At 40.3% G+C, this 22021-nt stretch overlaps 1 protein-coding gene across 1 annotated transcript in view; it reads right to left on the reverse strand.

Annotated features, from left to right (window-relative positions):
• Positions 1 to 207: 207 nt before the first annotated feature.
• pcdh15a (protocadherin-related 15a) overlaps positions 208 to 22021 on the reverse strand; it is a 212666-nt gene continuing 190852 nt past the window's right edge. The window contains exons 33-37 of the mRNA XM_066678199.1: positions 13955 to 13973; positions 12043 to 12081; positions 11011 to 11084; positions 5319 to 5436; positions 208 to 1607 (exon numbers count right to left, since the gene is read on the reverse strand). Coding sequence (XP_066534296.1) covers positions 999 to 1607; positions 5319 to 5436; positions 11011 to 11084; positions 12043 to 12081; positions 13955 to 13973 — 859 coding nt within the window. The 3' untranslated portion in view covers positions 208 to 998. The remainder of the gene's footprint in view (positions 1608 to 5318; positions 5437 to 11010; positions 11085 to 12042; positions 12082 to 13954; positions 13974 to 22021) is intronic.

Below are 22021 nucleotides of genomic sequence, written 5' to 3' on the forward strand. Positions count from 1 at the left end.
CACACTTTCTATAATGCACCCTGTCAAGGACAGGATACACACAATTATAAATCTTAACCAAAAACTGAGCATATTTCCAATTTATTAACAAATATGTATCCATTACATAGGTACAGTCCTAATAATACTAATAAAATCGACTCCAAATTCTTGGATCACTTCAGAGAAAACATGATACATGAGTATACAAGATAAATTACTTTGATCAATAAAGAATCAAAAATGCTCTGTATGCAACATATGCAATTGAAGTTATGAAAATACAAGTTTATATTGTATATATATATCTATGTTCTTTTTTTGTTGTTGTTGAAAATATCAGCCATTTATATTTTGGGCGTAAAAAACACATCCATCCAAAGCACACCAGGAACAATTATATTGTGAGGATGCCAGTGTTGCGCTGTTCATATACAGAATTTTAAAAAGGTCCAAAATTATCCAACAGGAGGGAATCAAATTGTATACAAACTCTTCAGACACAGGCGTTAAAAAACACGGCTTAAAAACTGTTTTGTGAGCTACATGTTCTCAGCGTTTGTCGCTTTAAAAAAAGGAAACAACAGAAAAGGAATCTCTTGAAAACATAATGCAAATTATTCATGCCGTCTTCTGTTGCTAACAATGTTCTAAACCAATGCAATGGTAATGGTTCCAAAAGAAGTAACAGCCCTGTCACCCACAACAATATGCCTGACTCTAAAATGTCAAGTGTAATTCAATACAATCATGTCCTTTGAAAAACAAACGAATAAATTTAAAAAATTAACCAAAAAAATTTCAAAAATGTGAAGTACGGTCACAATTCTTGGTCAGCCTTGGTTGGTGACTGGTGCATATAAATAGGAAACAGGAAATTATGATAATAATATATATATTTTTTGCACGATACCGGAAACAAAATTAAAATTAAAATAAACAACAACAACAACAAAAAAAACCCTAAAAATGAAAAATCCCAGTGGGAGCACAAGCAAAGATTAAAATCACATAAGACATCAGAGCTTTGTCATTGGTATATGAAGGTTGTTCCAGGGGCCCATCCACAGCTCCTCCTCGTCTGACAGTGTGTGGTCACTCGGAGACTCAAAAGTCTCTTTGATCTCCTCTTTGTCCACAGATGACTCCAGCTCCTGCCCACAGCGGCCCTGGTCTTGGTCCAACTGGGCCTTAACAATGTTTGACTTTAGCCCTATTCTGTCTGGGACTGATATACTGGAGCCCAAGGACACACTGGAGGACCTGGTGTTGTGGTTGCTGTCAGCCACAGATGAAAGCATGGCAGTCGATCCTACCGGCCCATTATCCGAGGTGCTGTTTAAAGGTAAATGCTCCTCATGAGTAACTCCCAGCTTTTCCAGTTTCTTAAACTGTTTGCCCAGTCGGACAGGTGAGCCCAGTTTTAAGTTGTTAAGATAAGGTGGCCGGCGGGTTCTTATGATCGTTCCATTTTGCGCCAGATATACTGAGCCATTGATGTTGCTGTGACTGCTGACGTTAGGTAGGCGTGTCCGCTGGATGTCCGGACCACTGTCTTCTCCCGTAGTTGACGACCCGCCCTCGCCCTCCCCCTCCACGACTAATTTGATTCGTTTCTTCCTGCCAGCCTGAGAATCAGAGAGAGAAGGGAGAAACACACTATAAAGAAACAATTCAAACCACAGACAGTGATGTGTAAGTAACACTTTACTGGAAAGCTACACTTACAAGGTTACATCACATCTGGCCTTCAAAACAACTGACAGATCTGCATCCACATTTACCAATACTTGTTTGCCAATGTCAGATGATATAACATCTGTGTATGATCACACACTGAGTCATGACACTTTCTGGGGAGATTTTGAATGAATTTTAAAGCTCAGTGTATGTCTCTGATATAAATATTTTAATGTAGCAGCTTATCAAGTCAGGGCAGTTAACATTCATTAATTCATTCATTCATGCATTCATTGTCTGTAACCACTTATTCACTAAGCACAGGGCAGAAACACACCCTGGATGTGGTGCCAGTTCTTCACTCACACATATGGACACATTTGCATGGCCAATCCACCTATCAACATGCATTTTTGGACTGTGGGAGGAAATGGGAGACCCACGTAGACACAGGGAGAACAAGAGACTCAAGGTTGGGCTCGAACTCACAGCCCCATGACCCTGGAGCTGTGTGACAGAAAAACTACCTGTTGCATCACCATGCTGCCCTCAAACTGGGGTTTATATTATGATTAATAACATCATCTAATTAGCAGTTGTAATTTTATATGTGGGCAGCACCGTGGCGCAGCAGGTAGTGTCACTGTCACATAGCTCCAGGGGCCTGGAGGTTGTGGGTTCGATTCCCGCTCTGGGTGACTGTCTGTGAGGAGTTTGGTGTGTTCTCCCCGTGTCTGCGTGGGTTTTCTCTGGGTGCTCCGGTTTCCTCAGACAGCCCAAAATGCATGTTGGTAGGTGGATTGGCGACTCAAAAGTGTTCACAGGTGTGAGTGTGTGTTGCACTGTGAAGGAATGGTGTTCCCGCCTTGCGCCCAATGATTCCAGGTAGGCTCCGGACCCACAGAGACCCTGAACTGGATAAGCGGTTTCAGGCCATGAATGAATAAATTAATTTCCTATGTCATTACATCAGAAAGTGTCATGGGGCACCCTGCTGTAGGCTCATGTCAGATGTCAGGACCAGCTCATGTATGTGTTCTCCAGTAAACTGTTACCTTGGTTTTTATCATAATTAACACTGAGTTTAAGAGCAGAAATATAAGACATGTTCAAGGAGAAAAAAAGTCGTAGTATCAGTTGTCCTTTTTTTTTACAAAAGCAAGTGGAGATAAAGGATTTCTCTTCTGAAACAGAGAAAGGCCATAAATACACAGCAGAAGTGGACAGAGATGAAAGTGTCATCATTGTCCTCACACCCATGCAGCTGTTGTAAAAGACCACTCAAAAGAGGAACTGGGGAACTGTAACAGTAGAAAGGAAAGCACTGCACACCAGAGCTGAAACTGATTCACTTCAGTCTTACTTCCTGCATGTTCTCTCCTTGTTTAGAAGGCAGTTGAACTTCCAGATTCTGATTCAGCATCTGAATTCGCCACAGCCCCAGATGCTGAGCCACTGCCAGATGTTAAGGCATCCTCATCGACCTCTGTAATTGGGGAGAGACCTCCAAATGCCTCATCTGAGCTCTCGGTCATGCTGCCATCTATGCCGTAAGGGGATCCCCCATATGGGCTTGGAGCTCCTCCACTTCCAGAAGCTGAAGCACTTGTCCTTTGTGAAACTGCTCCATCACTCAGCTCACCTGAAGACTCTTTGCTCTCTTCTGTTGCCTCCTCTTCTTCATCGTCTTCTTCTTCCTCCTCTGATTCACCTTGCTCCTCCTCACTCCCCTCATCTATTGTATCTTGCGAGGAACGTGTGATGATGGATTTGCGAGAGCGATGACTTCCTCCTGCCGATCTGGAGCTGGTGGAGCTTCTCTCACTGCCGCTCACTGAGACGGCATCTGATCTGGCATCCTCCGAGCCGGACACTTCCTCAGATCCTCCTGATTCCATCTCACTGCTGGCTCTGCTTCCAGACATGGACTTCTGTGAGGACCTCATTGAAGACCGAGCTGATGATGCTTGGGAACCCCTAGAACTGCCACCAGAGCCACTGCCACTCCCTGAGGCGCTGGATCGAACAGAACCAGAAGCACTGCCACTAACACTACTCCGTGCACTCGACCTCTCTGAAGATCCCTTACTGGCTTCAGTGCGTGAGGACTTCATGGACGAGCGAGCAGAAGACCTCCCCGAGCCGGACTCGGACGCTTCAGACCCTTTAGATTCTGTACTTTTGTCTTCGTCTTCTTCAGATTCTTCCTCTGAGTCTTTTTCAGTTGCAGAGCTCTTCTCCGCACTGGACTCTTCCTCAGTTCCTGACTTTTCGGTTCCAGATTCCTTTTCGGTTCCAGAAGCCTTTTCTGACTCTGACTCCTCCTCTGAGCCTGACTCCTCCTCTGAGCCCGACTCTTTCTCAGTCCCTGAAGCTTTCTCTGAATCAGATTCTTTCTCGGTTCCAGATTTCTCTGTTCCTGACTTTGATTTGCTTTCCTCATCAGATTCTTCGGGTTCTTCCGGCTCCGACTCAGAGTCGACCGTGCTTTCATTAGCATCATCTCTGTCCAGATCTACTTTTAGGTAATCTTTATCTCCAGTGGAGGCTGCAACACTACTCCTTTCTGACAACTCGTCTTCATCCGAACCTTTGGCCCTGCTCTCGGCTTCGGATCCGCTCCCGCTAGCTTCAGGCTCACTGACACTGATGGACACCTTGGACTTTCCCTCTTCGGATTCAGCCGCAGACTCATCCTTCTCGCTGGCAGAGCTTCGGCTGATGCTGCTCTGGGACTTGCGTCTGATTTGCAGTTTCCTGCCTATGTTGATCCGTTTCAGTACTTTCCCTAGTCGAGCCCTAGCTGAGGACACTGTACCATCAACAGAGCCAGTGGGGCTCACTCCCCCTGTCAGGCTCTCCTGGCTGCCAATGCGGCGTGCAGATGTCAGCTTGGCATAGTCTTTGTCCTTCCCGCCCTTCCTGAACATCATCGGGAAGATCCTGGCCTTCTTCCAAGGTGAGGTGTGAGGAGGCTCGGCTTTTTTCCCTGCAGCAAGCAGCTTACTGAGTTTCATGACAGATTTCAGTTTCCTTGCTGCCTTGGACTCCTCTGGTTCTGCCTCTGCCTCAATTTCAGCAGGAGCTTCTGGCTCTTCTGCTTCAATCTCATCCTCTGGAGGGAAGTCTCTGAATCCCACACGTTTACCGCGCCCACGTCCTCGCCCACCTCTCCCTCTGCCCCGACCCTGTAGTGAGATAATTCTATTTAAAAAGCTACTAACAGCTACATTTACTTGCATGCTGGAAAATGCAGTGGCCCAATTTCCCCTGATGTATGTGTCCACATTAATGTTTATTTGTGTTTATTTAATATTTATTTACCTTTGGCAATATCCGTATGGGTGTAATAGATTGATTCATGTTTAAATTATATGCAAACTTGAATATCAATTTGTACTAAGTTCTGTTCCTGCACCAGCAAAGCTTTCCTTTAGGTGTCAAAACTATAACTGTGCCATTTACAGAGCAACACAACTGTAATGTAATAAGGTCTAGCCTAATACTCCTCTGGCAACTTCAGCACCAGACCCACACTTTGTCTAATACACATTATAAAAAATCATTTCATAAAACTAATGTTTACTGAGAGCTCATTTCGCATGAGCCCCATTATCTTACCTCTTTGATCTGGCAGTAATAAAAATGTGCAGTATTACCTCTGGGCCATAGGGACTGTAGTAGTAGCCATCATCCTCCATGATAGCCTCTCCATATTCATCGTACATGGGTGAAATCAACCTCCTGCGGCTCCCGTACGGAGGATATGCATCATACCTTTATGTGGGAACATCAGAGCAGACAGTATGAGAAAAAAAATCACTCATTTAAATACTTCACATTCTTGGAAAAATAAAGCAAATAGTTTTGGGGTACTTCTCTGCCTCAGAAAAGTACTCTTTAGTGCAGAAGCATGAGGATGGACTCCACAAATAATAGAACATAAAGATTAAAAAAAAAGGGCAACTCAGTTATCTTTCTGTGCATTTGCAACCTTTCTGTCTATGTGAGGTCACCTTGGCAACAGACAAAGCCACTGATCCAGGGCTTAAAAGCTTACCTCCCATTAAAGACACTCTTGCTCTTTAAATAGCCATGGATCTTGCCTAGTCTGGGTCACAGTGAAAGCACAGGCTTTACTGATCTATTATCTGCCAAAAGTAAACTTTTTTTTTTACTTTCAAGTCAAAAGCAGGGTGATTTCACCAATTTAGTTTTAATTTAAAAGCCCATAATCTTGTAGCCACATCAAAGCAACTTTTCATAGCAAATGAACACATCATTGATATGATGAAAGCAATTTAGCAATTTTAAATGTTCTGGCTGCATAATATTTCTAATACATAATTAAATTAGATGATTTGGATTATTGGTCTATTAATTTTCAGAATAAGTAGACAAAAATATTAAAGGCTATTAGCTTTTAATATGGGTTCAGGAGTTATAAATGTACTTGTTTAATAAATAAACCGTTTTTATCAGGCAGGTCTCAGTCCTGGTCCTGGTGAGCCACTGCCCTGATTGTTGTAGTTGTCTCCTCAATCCATCTCATCCAATTCAACCAAGGTCCAGGATAGAGAACAATTGGCTTAAACATTCCATCTCCTATTATCTAAACAAAGCAGCTGATGTGTGGTCAGAGTAATGCCACTGATTGGCTAGTGTTGCAACTTCTACACAGTTGCTGCACATTGGTGGTGAGTTGAGGTGAATATATAATAAATAATAAATAATTTAATAATAAATATATACCACCACCATTATTAAAAAAAGATCTGTGCAATGACTCATAAATAACAGAAGAACTGAATTTCGTAAACACAGTACAAAGTATTCAAGTATTAACTTAAGACTAGTATTTCAGTAAGAAACACTATTTATTCAGTAAATAACGAAACATAAGTACAAATAAATACATTTTTTGCTAACTTGATAAACGCCTGTCTATTTTGTCGTGTCACATCACATTCAGTTGCAAGGTTTCTTCAAAGTTCACGTTCAACAAGAGCTTTTTTTTATTCATCAACTCATCAACTTTGTGAAAGTATCACCTGTAGCATTTTTTCACCACACAATTACATACTTGTGGGTTCATAGTACATAACAAACGCTAAAAAAACGTCCTGAAATACAGTATGCTAAGATGTATATATGATGATATGTTATATATCATACAAACAATGCCGAGTTCCCTCTGTTTAAGTTAGAAGTGAGTATTTTGGAGTATCACTCCAGAGCCTTGCTGCTGAGCTGGTGAATGAGAACAGCGAAGAAAAAGATGCATGAGTTAAACACAATCGCAGAAACCACATAGACGTAGCAATTTTTAAAATTTTATTTTATTTTAACTTTTTTTTTTTTGTTTACTAATCAGAAAGCAGATAACGGTCCACTGTAGCATAACCCTTTACTCTATTCAAAATAAAGTGCGCAAATGGAAAATTATCCAGTTCCTCGTTAGGTGAAAAAGTCCAGGCATATTGATGTCTTGTAAACGCTGGCGTCATTGCTAAGTTACTTGTATTCTGCGGAGTGATACCTGAAGAGCTTCGGTCAGAGTGCCATCATCATGTATTATTGGCATTCCTGGAATGTATCTCAGCAAATCAAATTGACTAACATTAACATTAACCCTCTGGGGTCGAAGAACGTGCCAGCGCATCAATACGACTATTCGTGATGTTTCTATTAATATCTTAGCGATAGCACAGTGCAGAAATACAGTTCAAACACTCTCTGAATGTGCAGAAACTGCTCTTTTGAATGCATGTTATTGCAAGGCTGTATGCGATACTGTACATCCCGAGTTACGAGCCTATGAATAAGCTTGAGACAGTCGCCGTGTCTAACTGGTGGATTTGCTTGTTTTTAAGACTCCGATAAAACTATTACAATCACCAAAACAATTCATCCACACGAGTAAAGGGATGTTTCCATAAGAAATATAAAGAAAATCAGATTTACGTTTTTCAGGGTTAGAGACAGAATATCTCTTCTTAAAATTCTCTAGGTCACATGGGCCTCTCTTAATGAGAGAGCTGAGATTGTTCTAAACATTTTTAAATATAACATGTGGGCAATATATTATAATACAAGTATTTTAAAGGCGAATTTCCGAAATTTGAGAAAATGTCCTTAGACCCCAAAGGGTTAATACATATAATAGCAAATACCATCATTTAATCCATCATTATCTACAAGCATTGCTGGCTAGTTCCGTTGAAGAGATGGTACACGCATTGCTAATGTTCAAAGTTTGATATCACACAGCTACTTTCTGGAGTCAGACAGATCATAGGGTACAGCAAAAACACCAGTGTACAAGGGCACAGAGGTTAAAGTGTATTTCTGAAGGATGGTGATGAGCGCATAGTCTCAGAGCGCCTCAGTGGCCATCAGACTCCATCTGTGCCACTTTACTGCAGGAATAATAGCATATGTGTGAGACTAATTACTTAGAGCTAGGTAACAGTGGAAGCCAAAGAGAGATAAAGTGTAGTGTGGAGCTGAGTGGATTCTCAGGTTTTTGAAATGTGTGCGAGTGAGGGCAGCTCAGATCCTAATGAATCCACCTGGCTTAACTGAGAGAAGATGTGGGATACTGATGGTGCTTTAAGCCTTTCATCTCGTCAAAGTATTCCCGTCTCCCCAGATTGGCTGACGCTAAACCTTAAACATGCAGTTCATCGCTCAACATTTGCTCAGCATCTGTTCTTATGGCGATCTTGCCCAGTTCTCTCTACTCTCCATATGGACAAGTATAAGAGCCACAGCTAGCTTAACACCCACTCATCTCCATCTCTCTCTCTCTCTCTGTTTGCCACTTTCTCTGTATTTATACATCATGGGATGCTCTTTTGTTGTTGTGTGTTCTCAGAAAACCGTTCTCAGCTTGCAAAATGTTAGCCAAGTCAGTCTTTGTCTGTCTCTCTCTGAGGGATGGATATCAGCATGGGCTCAGGTGCCCTGTTCAGGCCTGCGTAATTGAACACATTTGGAGTGAGAGAACAGAGCAAACATAAAGGATGAGGAATTACAGACGGGTAGAACACAGATTGAAAAAAAAAAAACAGGCCATCAGGGCAGAAAACATAAACTCTGCTTCTACAAATTATAATACCCTTACTTACTGGGCCATTCTTTGAGAAGCTTTCTGGGCTGGAAAGGTCAAGGACTGTGCAAGGAATGGGCTGCCAATAAAACTAGGAATTTGTATAAGCTATGAGGTTAAATAGTTTGAGGTGGCCCAAAAAATCTCATAGTCAAGTATTTGTTCTTTGTGCAGGAATTCGTTTCCTCGTTTAGTTTTTTGAAGTCTTTTGTTAACACTTTAGACTCTCAAAAGTATTCTACAATACGCTTACGGATCCCTGACCTTAGAAGCTTATTCGTCATTGTAAAAAACCAGTATGTGTATGTGTGTGTGTGTGTGTGTGTGTGTGCAGAAAATTAACCACTACACTAAACTGCATAAACAAAATAGGAGTAAATGGCAATTACTTAACAATGAATATTTTGTTAGACTTTTTTTTTGGCTATAGTTTTGAACATGGTTTTGCTATAGTTTAGCTGGAAGTAGAAAGATGAGTATACATTGAGTCACTTATTCAGCCACCACAGAGCTGAAAACTAGAGATTATATAAAAGCAGAAGGAAAGATAGACCGGTTGAGCTGATTCATATAAAGCCTATACAAAGACAATAAACCTATACAAAATGATCTCACTGATGGAACTGAACATGGACCACAAAGTTAACAAAAGAATACAAATGTGGTTATCCATTTAGATAAAATATCTAACTAAACCAACAATGAATATGTCACCAAGCAAAATTGTAAAAGCTTTACAACTTTAAATTCTGGATCATTATTTCTATCTCTGTAAGCTAAAATCTAGTTTAATGTATAAGTCTCCTCATCTGACAGTGTTACAGGAACTGTCTCTGGACCCCTTTGTACAAAATGTTGTCTTGATTATTGTGGATCTGTAGTTTGCTACATCATTTGAACACAGCAGCTGTCCTTCACACTATGGCAAAACTTAATGATGAATAATATCTTTTTTTTTTTTTTTACATTGCCTTCCATTCAGATTTAATAAGGTTTTCCCCTTCTTCTGTAAAGTTGCTATATTGGGAGATACATATTTTTAATTGGAGAGCAACAATATCACCAAATATGTCTTAGCTGATCAGTGTCATTTGGGTTAATGGGTAAAGCTGTATATATTTTCCAATTAGGAAAAATGCATCCTCTCACACAAACCCATGCCCAGCAGAGTGATCAGATGTCCTAGTTCATGTAGTACAGCTAGTTCTAACTTCAACAAAAGTGCCGCATTGTTCCCGAAAGTCAGAATGTGGAAAAGTTAGTGTGGATTAAAATGAAAGGTCTGTCTGGATCACTGAACTATAGAGAACTTTCAACTGTAAGCCACGAGGAGCTTTTTGTTTCAGCTCAAAGCTGTCTTGGGAGCGCAGGGTCATTACAAACCATAATTTCTCTCCCTCGTGGTGGCAGAACAGACATCAACAGCCATGTGAAACTGTAGGTAATTAGTTGGCAGCGCTGTCACTTGCTGCCCTCCTCGGCATTGCAGCAGCTGCTGATGCAGAGAGCTTAGCTCAAGAGGCCACACTCTTGCTTAATGCACAGCAAGCTGCACCGCAAATATGAGTTAATGGACTACTCTTCCATATGTAGCCTAAATTTAATGACGGGGAATTTTACTGTCCCTTTGCTTAGTTCATATCTCCTGTGACTAGCTTTGATGATCATACAGCTGCACATAACTTCATAGAAGGCTTCTAAACACCCGGCCATAGACAATTCACTCCTATTACGGTTCTGCTTCTACATACAGGCATAAGGATACCTGCAATGTTCAAGGTAGCATGCTAAAACCACAAATATTTAGAAAATTAAGCTTTTTAAAGATGGACACAGGTCTTCAATTCTTTTTGTTTACATGGTCTCCATAGAAAACTCTACAACAGCTGCATGAGCTTAAGTTCATGAAGCTCAATGCCCAATATTGGTTAGAGGGGCATAAAGCCCCCCTATAGAGTATTGGCTAGACATGTATAAAGCTCCCCTGTGCCTCTGTGGAGCAGTCAAACTTTCTCTGGAATGCTGGAGCACTATCCAATACCTCTGGGATGAGCTGTGGCAGATTTGTCAACCAAAACTAACCGCTGTAGCAGCAGTAGCTGATCAATACCCATCAATATCTCAAAACATTCCAGCACTGATTCTAAAAAGCATTTACAGATAAAAAGAACTTAATAGATCCAACTCCCTATGATTTTCCCTAGTTTCACAGTACCCCTGAAAATGAATAATAAACTCACCCTTGGTCATAGCTATAGTAGTCTTGTGCATAGTAGTCTTGCCCAGGGTCGATACCTGATTCCATGGAGAGTGCCTAAAACAAGAGCAAACACAAGAATTATTTTCAGTGTTACAACAAGGCAGAAAAACACCCTGGCAAGAAGGGCATAAGGTTAAATATGAACCATGTTTTTGTAATTTGTACTATTATTACTATATATTTGTTGTGATATGTAATGGCAGATCAGCCTTCAAAAGCATGAAAACGCTGCTTTGAGTAACATGAATCAAACTTTGTTGCAGATATATACTGTCACTGCTGCAGCACAACCTCATATCTCCAACAGTAACTTTACATGAGATTGAGAAAGTAAGGCAAAGGGATTTTGCAACTTCTACCAAAGGCACAAACTTCAATAAATAATTGAATTTGCATACATTCAATACTGCATAAAGCTTGTAAAATACATTTGATAGCTTTGTACATGCTTTATAGTTGATATTTCAGTGCACACTGTGTAATTAATTATGAGAATAGGATATTGCAGAATACAGACTTTTGAAGAGTTGTCTATGGGGTAATATTGTGCAGTGATTCAAACAATTTGAACTAGGGTTCAGATGTAATCACATTTAATCTTACCATCATACCATTTCCAAAAATTCGAAAAAAGTGTACTCTTATAACAACCTCTGGTTTGTGGAGTGGGTCTTAATCATTTTGGGGTAGCACATAGAGCGAATTTAAGTTGCACCGGTGTAGCTAGCAAAGTGGGCAGAGTGGGCTTTTTTATTTCCCTGATTTTTTATTTCCCTGATTTTATTTTCCCTGATTTTCGTATATCGTCATCATTTTCACTACTTTTTCCAACACTGTGGTATACCATTTTTTGAACATAAAACACAATTGTAATATGAACCATAATAAAGGTGGCCCTTTATGGGTGGTCTATTTAAAATGATGATTGTGGTGTAAGAAGCTAACTGCAGGATGAGAGGCAGAAAGACATTTACACGGCAGTTTTGACAAAGAAGAACAATAAAGACTGTACCTCAGGTCTGAGCAAAGATGGCCTCAACAGCTGCTGTTGCTAGCAGAGAGACACAGGGAGGAAGAGAACGGATAGATCAAGAGAAAAAGAGAGGGATAAAGGAAGGGAAAAAGAAAAAAGAATGACGAGATCAAGAAAGGACGTGTGAGAGGAGATAGGACGACCACAAAAATGGAGAGAACACTGGGACTGACGAGACTTAAGAGTGAAGACTGGGTGGATTAACCCTTTGAAGAGGAGAATTATTATTAATATCATTTCTCTGTATTTGATTAATTACAGTTTCTGGATCACACAATAAAATATTATGAGCACCTCTTTGTTTCTACACTCTCCATTCCCTCAGCTCCATTGACCATACAGGAGCACTTTGTAGCTCTACCATTACAGACTGTAGTACATCTGTTGCTTTGCATACATTGTTTGCCAACAATCACCCCTACACAACCACCACAGAGCAGGTATAATCCACTTCTACCAGCACAACACACACTAACATGCTACCACCATGTCAGTATCACTGCAGCGCTGACAACCATCCACCACCCAAATCATACCAGCTCTGTTGGGGGTCCTGTGTAGGTTCTGACCACTGAAGAAAAGGGTGAAAGGGGACAAACAAAGTATGCAGAAAAACAGATGAACTACAGTCTGTAATTGTAGAACTACAGAGTGCTCTGGTATGGTCAGTGGAGCTGAGAGAATGGACAGTGAATACAGAAACAAGAAGGTGGTCATAATATTTGGATATGTCTGTCTATTTGCTTTGAACACTATTGACAAACCAATGACAAACATGTAAATGTAAAAGGTTTTTTTTCTGCACAACTAAAGCTTACAGAGTATGTGCAAAACTTTGTAGACACTCATTATACTTAGTGAAATCTGTTCCTTTTGTGTATATCCATTACAGACACATGCTCAACAGCTAAAAAAAAAAAAGCCCTGGAGCATCTGCATAATACCAAGTGTGTGCTAGAGTCTGGAATGACTGGGTTGACTTTTGTGATCTAGAATTTATCATTCAACATACATCACTATCATTTAGATGGTTGGATGCCTTTAAATCACCATTGTAATGTTCCAACATGAATTAGAAGAGGCTGCAACTCCAGCAAAGGGGAAAAAGCCCTATTAATATCCTTCATTTCAAGAGAAATATTGGAGGAGCAGGCATTTCATTACAATCACATTTTTGACCAAATTAATTAAAGTCAGCTATAAAATTAATATAAAAATTCAATATAATACAAATAAATATTTAAGCTAGTTAATGCATGCTATTGTCAATGGTAAAAGGCTTCTAAGGGTTAAGGTGAAACAGAATGTGAGAAACAAAAAGTATGGTACTTGGCGGGGGTGGGGTGTGGTTGTAAAAGATCACAGTGAGGAGGTACAGTAGGATAGAGGGGAAAGCAAGTCAGGGAAAAGCTCCTGCAGGGAAATGAAGAACAGCACAGTGGAGTGGAGAAGCTACTGTCTTAATAGGTTGACATTAGAGCACAAATGTTAAAGCTGAATGTGAAGGAAAAGGTCAAGTCTGGCAGAAGCATGCAGAGCATAAGAGCTGATCCCAGCACAGACATAACGTCTTCATGCGTCTCTTTACCTTTTTCTCAGAAAATAATGTAAAGCCTGAACCCTGCTACTTGGTGGAGATTAGATAAGACTATCCAATAAAAAAACTGTCCTCATATCTCTAGCAGAGTGTAAAAACGGAGGTAATGGGCAGGCTTTTCTATCTCTCTCTCTCCATCTCATTGATATTCCGCTCTAATTCTTCCCCCAGGCTCTATTGGCAGATTAGAGTGATGAGGAACAAGGAGCTTTCCTACCTTACATGAATAAATATGAGCGGTCTCCAAATAAATAAAGCATTTCACACCAGTTAACAGAGAGAAAAAGGACATACCTCTCTGCCATATCCACGCCTGGCATGCGATGGGGAGGAAAACAAAAACAACAAAAAAAGAGATTAAAACAGGTCCTCATATTGTCATATGGTGCTGTGCTGTTTAATGATTCTATTCTTGTTGTTATTATTACTTACTGTGCTCGTACAGTATGAGCTTATTCAGCCATAGCCTTTCTTTTCCACCTCTGAGTGAATCAGCATTTCAATTCTCACTATTCACCATTATCAGAGTGTCAAGAAAAGAGTGGGTTATGGAAATAGAGTTGGCAAAGTGGCGCTGGAAAGCATTTACACACAGAATGCACCTGGAGTGGGACAGAAGAGGTGCTGACACAAGCATTTTCTCACCAGCAACACCTTGGGGTCCGTTTATCTCCCTTTTTTCCCCTCATTCCAAATATCTTTATACACACAGGCACACACATACACATAACATAACATTTGTTTCTATACAAATGGTAGGACATGGAGTCATACATACACTTGTTTACAACCACTTTTTGTATCAATAAATGCTATTATTTCATTCTACATTAATATAGAGAGTGTGCTATAAGCTAGATATCAGACGTTAGTATTACTAGAATACATAGGATAGTATGTTTTATAAGATAGTAGGGTTTTATTTACTATTGCACCCTTTTTCAGGTAACATCAAGATCAATACCATGCATTTATTCACATGGATGTCATTTTAGCTGCCATTGTTACCCAGTGCTACATACAATTCTAATCATGTTACTGATGTAGGTGAAGGTAGTGTTAGGAGTCTTGCCCAAGGACTCTTACGGTTGTGCTTGTCTGAGCAGGGAAACATTTCGATTCAATTCTAGTCTTCTGCACAGAGGTAGAGAAAAATAGTGACATCTTTCATCTAACAGTGAAAGTGTAAGAGAACTTACTGAAAACACTGAGGTAAAGAATATGCTGAGAATGTGAAATTAGTCATTTCAAATTTTAAGGTGCACCACATTATCATCAGTGTCTAAAAAGATATTCTATTGGTGTTTGATTTAACCTGATAAGTAAATAGCTAAACTTATTAACACGTGCTGAAGCTGACAGGCTTAACGTAGACTGAATGAGAAGACAAAGTAATGTAAGTATCCAGAGATCTGAGATTTAACAGTGTAGATGAAGGTGGGTTATGTGATATATATGATCAACAATGACTTTGAATGCATATTCAAGCTAATTAATAACCATTAATGAATGCATTTTAAACCATTTTTTAAAATGTAGCCATATTCTAAAGTCATACACAAAATTCTTTATGGATTTATTTACCTCTAAGTAGTCTAACAGCTGAGTGCTCACATAAGATTTTATATTATCTTCAGAAATATGTTGTATGTTATTTTAAACGGTTTCTAAACTTTGTGAGCAAATAACTTTCAGACCTAAGGTTAAATTCAATAACTATAAAAGCTATTACAATAAAACAGTAATAAACATACAATCACATAAATGCAGTTTTCAAGGTCAAGAACGTGGTTCTGTTTTATCTGGTTTTCAAATAAGGGGTTAGGCTTGGCACTGGAAAAATATGAAAATTAAACAAACCAATGTCCAAGTTCATAAACCTAGATTTGTTAAGTCCAGGCATTATTCTCAGACCTTTCATACTGCACCGCCTCCAGCACTCACAATGAACAAAACACAGCAAGGAGCAAAATTACCGGGACATAAATATGAAGTGGGTTATTTTTGTTAAATATTCATAACATTTGTACTCCAGATCAAAAGGTAAACTCTTGTTTTTCGCAAATGTTTTATACAACCCAAGTCATGCTTTGTGATTTTATTTTTGCATGAAAACCACCAATCTGAGCATGAGTAGGAATTAATTTCCTTTGATGTATTTTTATGTTAGATATGTTAGGTAACAGTGCTGATAAATTTAAATATAATGGAAAACTATGGTACACCTGGTCTTACTAATTACTGCTTTCGGGATTTGTAATACTTCAAATATATTTTTTTTATCCCCCAATGGAGTAATCGAGATTTGTAACGATAACTAGGGATGAACCTATACCACTTTTTCCCTTCTGATACTGATACTGATATTTCATGTTCAAGTATCTGCCGATACCGAGTACCGTTACCAAACAAGATGCCTATAAATGACAAGATAGATGCCTATGAATGCAGATATTTACATTGCTATACTTACAGATTTTATGTCGTTAAAGCAGTGTTCTGTATTGCTAATAAAATATAATAATCTTAATTGAACATCATTTACTTCTTTAATAACTCCACATTAAAAATGAAAAGTTTCAGAGCCATGAAAAAAAAACAATATTTCCATAATGCAGTAACAAGTACAAACAGTACTTTGGGAACAGCTTTTTACACTTTTATGAGGATATTTGTCACGACTGTGAAATGCACTTTCTAAGGACTGCTGCTGACTTGTGTTAACATGGTTCTTCGTGGTTGCTTGAATGAAATCACTGTTTGTTGGCATGCCTTAAGCTGGGGTTATACTACACGACTTTTAGCCTGATTTTAAATATTTTGCTTGAAATTGCATTTCAGTCCAGTCACAGCATATACAATAATAACATAAACACATAGTGCACCACACAACACACTGTTACAGTCTTTATTCCAACTGAATTCTAATTTTCCATCCCACTTTAAATGATGCAACATTGGGGCACGCTACTTCTAGCGCTGTTTCTGAACCATTTAAGGTGGAATGTAGCCGCACTACGTGCTATTCTACTAATCTCCAGCTTCCGCTGCAGTGTGTAGAGACTGCAATGACTATGTTTTCCCATCCACGACCTAAAGACATATATACATGTTTTATTCCTTTGTGGATCTACACAAACAGGAGCACAAACTATAACTGCAGCAAGTTCTACGTACGTATTTAACTGTGTCTCTAAGGAAATGCGAGTTGCATGTTTAGTTAGGGGTTGTGTAGTGTAGCGTGAAATACCCAGTCTGTTTACAATCTGCCCCAACTTTAAATTGAGCAGCATCTAGTGGCACGCATGCGCGTCAATATCTGCTTCATGAAGCGTGCCCCGAAAAGTGCCCTGTGTATTACATGTAGGGAATAGTGAGTAGTGGACCATTTCCAGCACACTTATGTTATAGGTGCTCTCTAGAGCCATACCGATACAGTGTTTAAGTGCCAGTATCGGTGCGGATACCGATAAGGTATCGGTATTGGTGCAACACTAATAATAACCCATTTGAACTAATTTTCCCAATATTTTTGGTTCTCACTATAGTCTGGTTCAGGGAAACAAATGATGACCTAACAGTGTTACTGAACTGTGGTCATTTATAGCCTGAGTGAGATGAAGGAGAGTATGTCTGACAGATGTTTAGTCATTAATAGGGTGGTCTCATCTGGGCAAGAGGCAGCAGGATAATGTATGTGAGAGGCAGTAAGTGGAGGAGTGGAGAGGAGTGGAATGGTGGTAACTAATGCAGTGCTAAATGACCAGGATCGAGCTCCTCTCCTCTGCTTCAGACTACATTCACACTCAGTAATGCTCAAACATGCTGATATCTGGAAAAAATGAAGATACAAAAATACATACAAATATATTACAGCATAGGAGAGGAGCTGACTGCACAATACTGTGAATCTACAAGGTCAGGAATGAAGAATTTGTTGGTTTAACTTTAGCAAAGCTACTGCAATATTGTACCAGGCCTACAAACGACTACAAAGACGTCCTCTTAGTCTTAAGCATGGAATTTGCTGATGCTTTCTGAATTGCTCTTTTTTGCTTACTCTCACAATGACTAGCTTGAATAAATTGGGCCTTTTGTCTTCAGTTTGTCCCCAGGCTTGTTGTTATCCTCTAGAGTTTTTGGCTGCGATCACAAGCAACCGATGCAGCAAACATATTCCCCCAGTTGGGCAGTGTGTTTAGTATTTGCTTGTATGAGCCAATATTACAGTGGACAAACAAGTAGTGGCCTCAATTTTTTAACCAACTCTGACTCACTTCCTCACATACAAGTATATAAATGTAGGTGAGACAGATTAAAAGAAGAGGAAACAATGCCATATACTGGCTATATCAAAAAAACTGATTGTGAAATGTTAGGCAAAACTGCACAACACACACACACACACACACACACTTTTAAACAAACGTAATGAGGTTTTACTGTGAAGGGTAGGTACAAATCTCAAATGGTTCATATTGTGGACTACACTCTAATGATTCCTTAATTGAAAACACACAGATTGTTAATAGAAGTCTTCAAAGAATATATATATATCCTATACATCAGTTGTAGAGTCACAGGCAATCTTTTTAAATGTTCTGAGAGTTTGTGAAAAATAGATAAAAAAGAAAAGAAGAGGGAGGTATCATGCTTTGATATGACTGATGATATGAGTGTGAACCTGTGTGTTTGTAGGAGGTGTGAAGGTGATATTGTTAGCAAAAGGAGGAGAGGTGGAAGGAGCATGTGAAGGGCAGTGATGCAGATGGAGACATAGAGGCACAGAGGGATAGAGAAAGAGATGTGAAAAAGGTAAAGAGAGAGAGGGGGATAGAGAAAGGGAAGTAGTGAGAGGTAGAGAAAGGGAGGTAGAGAGAGGTAGAGCAATGGAAGAAGAGAAGGGAAGAGAGAGACAGAGAAAGTGTGTGAAAGAGGGTATGGTCAAATTTGGTAGAGAGAGGGGGGGAGGTAGAGGTAGGGAAAGGTAGGTAGCGAGAGAGAGAGAGAGAGAGAGAGAGAGAGAGGGGGGTACAGAAAGGGAGGTTGAGAGAGGTAGAGCGATGGGAAGAGAGAAGGTAAGAGAGAAAAACTGAGAAAGAGGGGCTTGTCAATATGGTATTATATATGGTAGAGAGAGAGATGAGGAAAAGAGAAGCGAAGATAGAGAGAAAGTGTGAGAGAGAGGGGTTGGTCAAGTATGGTGTAGAGAGAGAGTGAGAGAGCGAGAGAGCGGTAGAGTGGCAGGGAAGACAGAAGTGAAGAAAGAAAGTGTGAGACGGGGGGTGGTCAAGTATGGCAGAGAGAGAGAGAGAGAGAGAGAGACAGAGAGACAGAGAGAGAGAGAGAGAGAGAGAGCGAGAGAGGTAGAGTGACAAGGAAAAGAGAAGTGAAGATAGAGAGAAAGTGTGAGAGGGGGTGGTCAAGTATGGTAGAGAGAGAGAGTGAGAGAGCGGTAGAGTGGCAGGGAAGAGAGAAGTGAAGAAAGAAAGTGTGAGACAGGGGGTGGTCAAGTATGGCAGAGAGAGAGAGAGAGAGAGAGAGAGAGAGAGAGAGAGAGAGAGAGAGAGAGAGAGAGAGATGTAGATAGAGCGGTAGAGTGGCAGGGAAGAGAGAAGAAAGAGAAAGTGTGAGACGGGGTGGTCAAGTATGGTAAAGAGACGGAGAGAGAGAGAGAGAGAGAGAGAGAGAGAGAGAGAGAGAGAGAGAGAGAGAGAGAAAGGGAGGTAGAGAGAGAGGTAGAGTGATGAGGACAAGAGAAGTGAAGATAGAGATAAAGTGTGAGAGAGGGGGTGGTCGAGTATGGTAGAGAGAGAGTGTGAGAGAGAGAGAGAGAGAGAGAGAGAGAGAGAGAGAGAGAGAGAGAGAGAGAGAGAGAGAGAGAGAGAGAGAGAACAGGAGAGCGAACAGGAGTAGTGTCAGAGGCGGTGGATCAATCGGTTAATTAGCTCTGTCCCTGGCGCACACAGACATCACAGCCTCTCTTTCCTCCTGCTGAGCAGATCTGATCACGCATACAAAGTGACAAGTCCCTGTGGAGTTTACCCTCCAATAACCTCTCACACACTACTATATACCTTCCACACACTCTTAGACAACCGGCGTCAACACAAGCTCTCATTAGTCCTCAGAACAATGAATCTAATATTATAATACACTACTAATGTTCTAACATATCACCTTACATTGATCTTTATAGCCTTCCTGATACCAGAACGGAAAATACATCATCTCCATGAAAGGCTAAAATTCTCATATTGCAAACACATCTCCTTTGTTCAGATGTCATAAAAAGATAAGCATGTTTAAAATGTATGTTTAAATTAAAAGAAAAAAATGATATAAAACTTTGTTTCACAGATGTGATTAGTTTTTTTATTATGTTTTTCAGTATGTCTAACATGTGATGGAGGTTGCTGTGTAGGTGGTTTTTTCACAGATTTCTGACTGTCTGTGCTTGGCTACCTGGAAACCTAAAGAAAAGTGAAAGAACCTGAAATGGCTTTGAACTAACTTCAGGGTTTGCTTGAACACCATAAGGACAGCTTTGATGAGACATTCTCTCATGTCTGTCTCCAAGCACCTGTGTTGTTAAGAGTTTAGTTGCTTTAGTTTTGAGTCTGTGTGATACAGTCAACTCAGTGGCCTCTCTTTGACTCACTGCATTTTATGTAAACATGTTTTCAGATGTTTTTTTTTTAATAAGAACTACTACAGTCAATAACAATCAACCACAAAATACAGATTCCTTCTTCATGAAGGAACACAGAGAGCCCTGTATTGTTCTCTGATGAGTCCACCTTTACTGTTTTCCCCAAATCCTGGAGAGTTACGGTGTGGAAAAGCCCCAAAGAAGTATACCACCCAGACTGTTGCATGCCCAGAGTGAAGCATGGGGGATGGATTAGTGATGGTTTGGGCTGCCATATCATGGCATTCCCTTGGCCCAATACTTGTCCTAGATGGGCGCGTCATTGCCAAGGACTACCGAACTATTCTGGAGGACCATGTGCATCCAATAGTTCAAACATTTTATCCTGAAGGCGGTGCCGTCTATCAGGACGACAATGCACCAATACACACAGCAGGACTGGTGAAAGATTAGTTTGATGAACATGAAAGTGAAGTTGAACATCTCCCATGGCCTGCACATCTGTCACCAGATCTAAATATTATTGAGCCACTTTGGGGTGTTTTGGAGGAGCAAGTCAGGAAACGTTTTCCTCCACCAGCATCACGTAGTGACTTGGCCACTATCCTGCAAGAAGAATGGCTTAAAATCCCTCTGACCACTGTGCAGGACTTGTTTATGTCATTCCCAAGACAAATTGACGCTGTTTTGGCCACAAAAGGAGGCCCTACACCATACTAATAAATTATTGTGGTCTAAAACCAGGTGTTTCAGTTTCATTGTCCAACCCCTGTAGTTATATTTACTTGCCCTTCATAGAAACATATAACCCATCCGTCATCTCCATCACTTTCAATTTGAGTTAACATATTGTAAATGTTGCTTATCACAAACTCCCAATGTAGATTTGATCCAGCCTTAAACTCTCTCCAATGAACTGTCCCTCTACAGGGTGGGTCATTTATATGGATACACCTTAATAAAAAGGTGCTGAACATCTTGATGGTATGGTGTGATATATGGTGTACAAAGATACTGGGGCCATTCTTCATCAATGGAGACATCAAGGCCACTGGATATGCGAAATTGCTGCATGATGATGTGTTTTCCTCTTTATGCACTGAAGCTGGCACATTCCCTGATTTTTTCCAGCAAGATGGTGCACCACCACATTATGGGTGTCAGGTCCGAGCATTCCTAGATGAACAGTTTCCTGGAAAGTGGATCGGTTGTTGTGGGCCAGTTGAATGGCCCCCAAGGTCTCCCGATCTGACCCCCTTAGACTTTTATCTTTGGGGTCATCTGAAGGCAATTGTCTATGCTGTGAAGTACAAGATACGCACCTGAAACTACGGATACTGGAAGCCTGTGCTAGCATTTCTCCTGTGGTGTTGCTATCAGTGTGTGAAGAGTGGGAGGAGAGGGTTGCATTGACAATCCAACACAATGGGCAGCACTTTGAACACATTTTATAAGTGGCCAGAAACTTGTAAATAACTCATGAAAGTATAAAGTTACACTATTGTTTTTCTTGTGAAATTCCCAATAAGTTTGATGTGTCACATGACCCACTTCCCATTGAAAAAACAAGTTGGATCCAAAATGGCCAACTTCAAAATGGACACCATGGTCACCACCCATCTTGAAAAGTTTCCCCCCTCCCATATATTAATGTGCCACAAACAGGAAGTTAATATCACCAACCATTCCCATTTTATTAATGTGTATCC

The sequence above is a fragment of the Hoplias malabaricus genome, chromosome 8, assembly GCF_029633855.1.
Source record: "Hoplias malabaricus isolate fHopMal1 chromosome 8, fHopMal1.hap1, whole genome shotgun sequence".
In the NCBI taxonomy this organism is placed as follows: domain Eukaryota; kingdom Metazoa; phylum Chordata; class Actinopteri; order Characiformes; family Erythrinidae; genus Hoplias; species Hoplias malabaricus.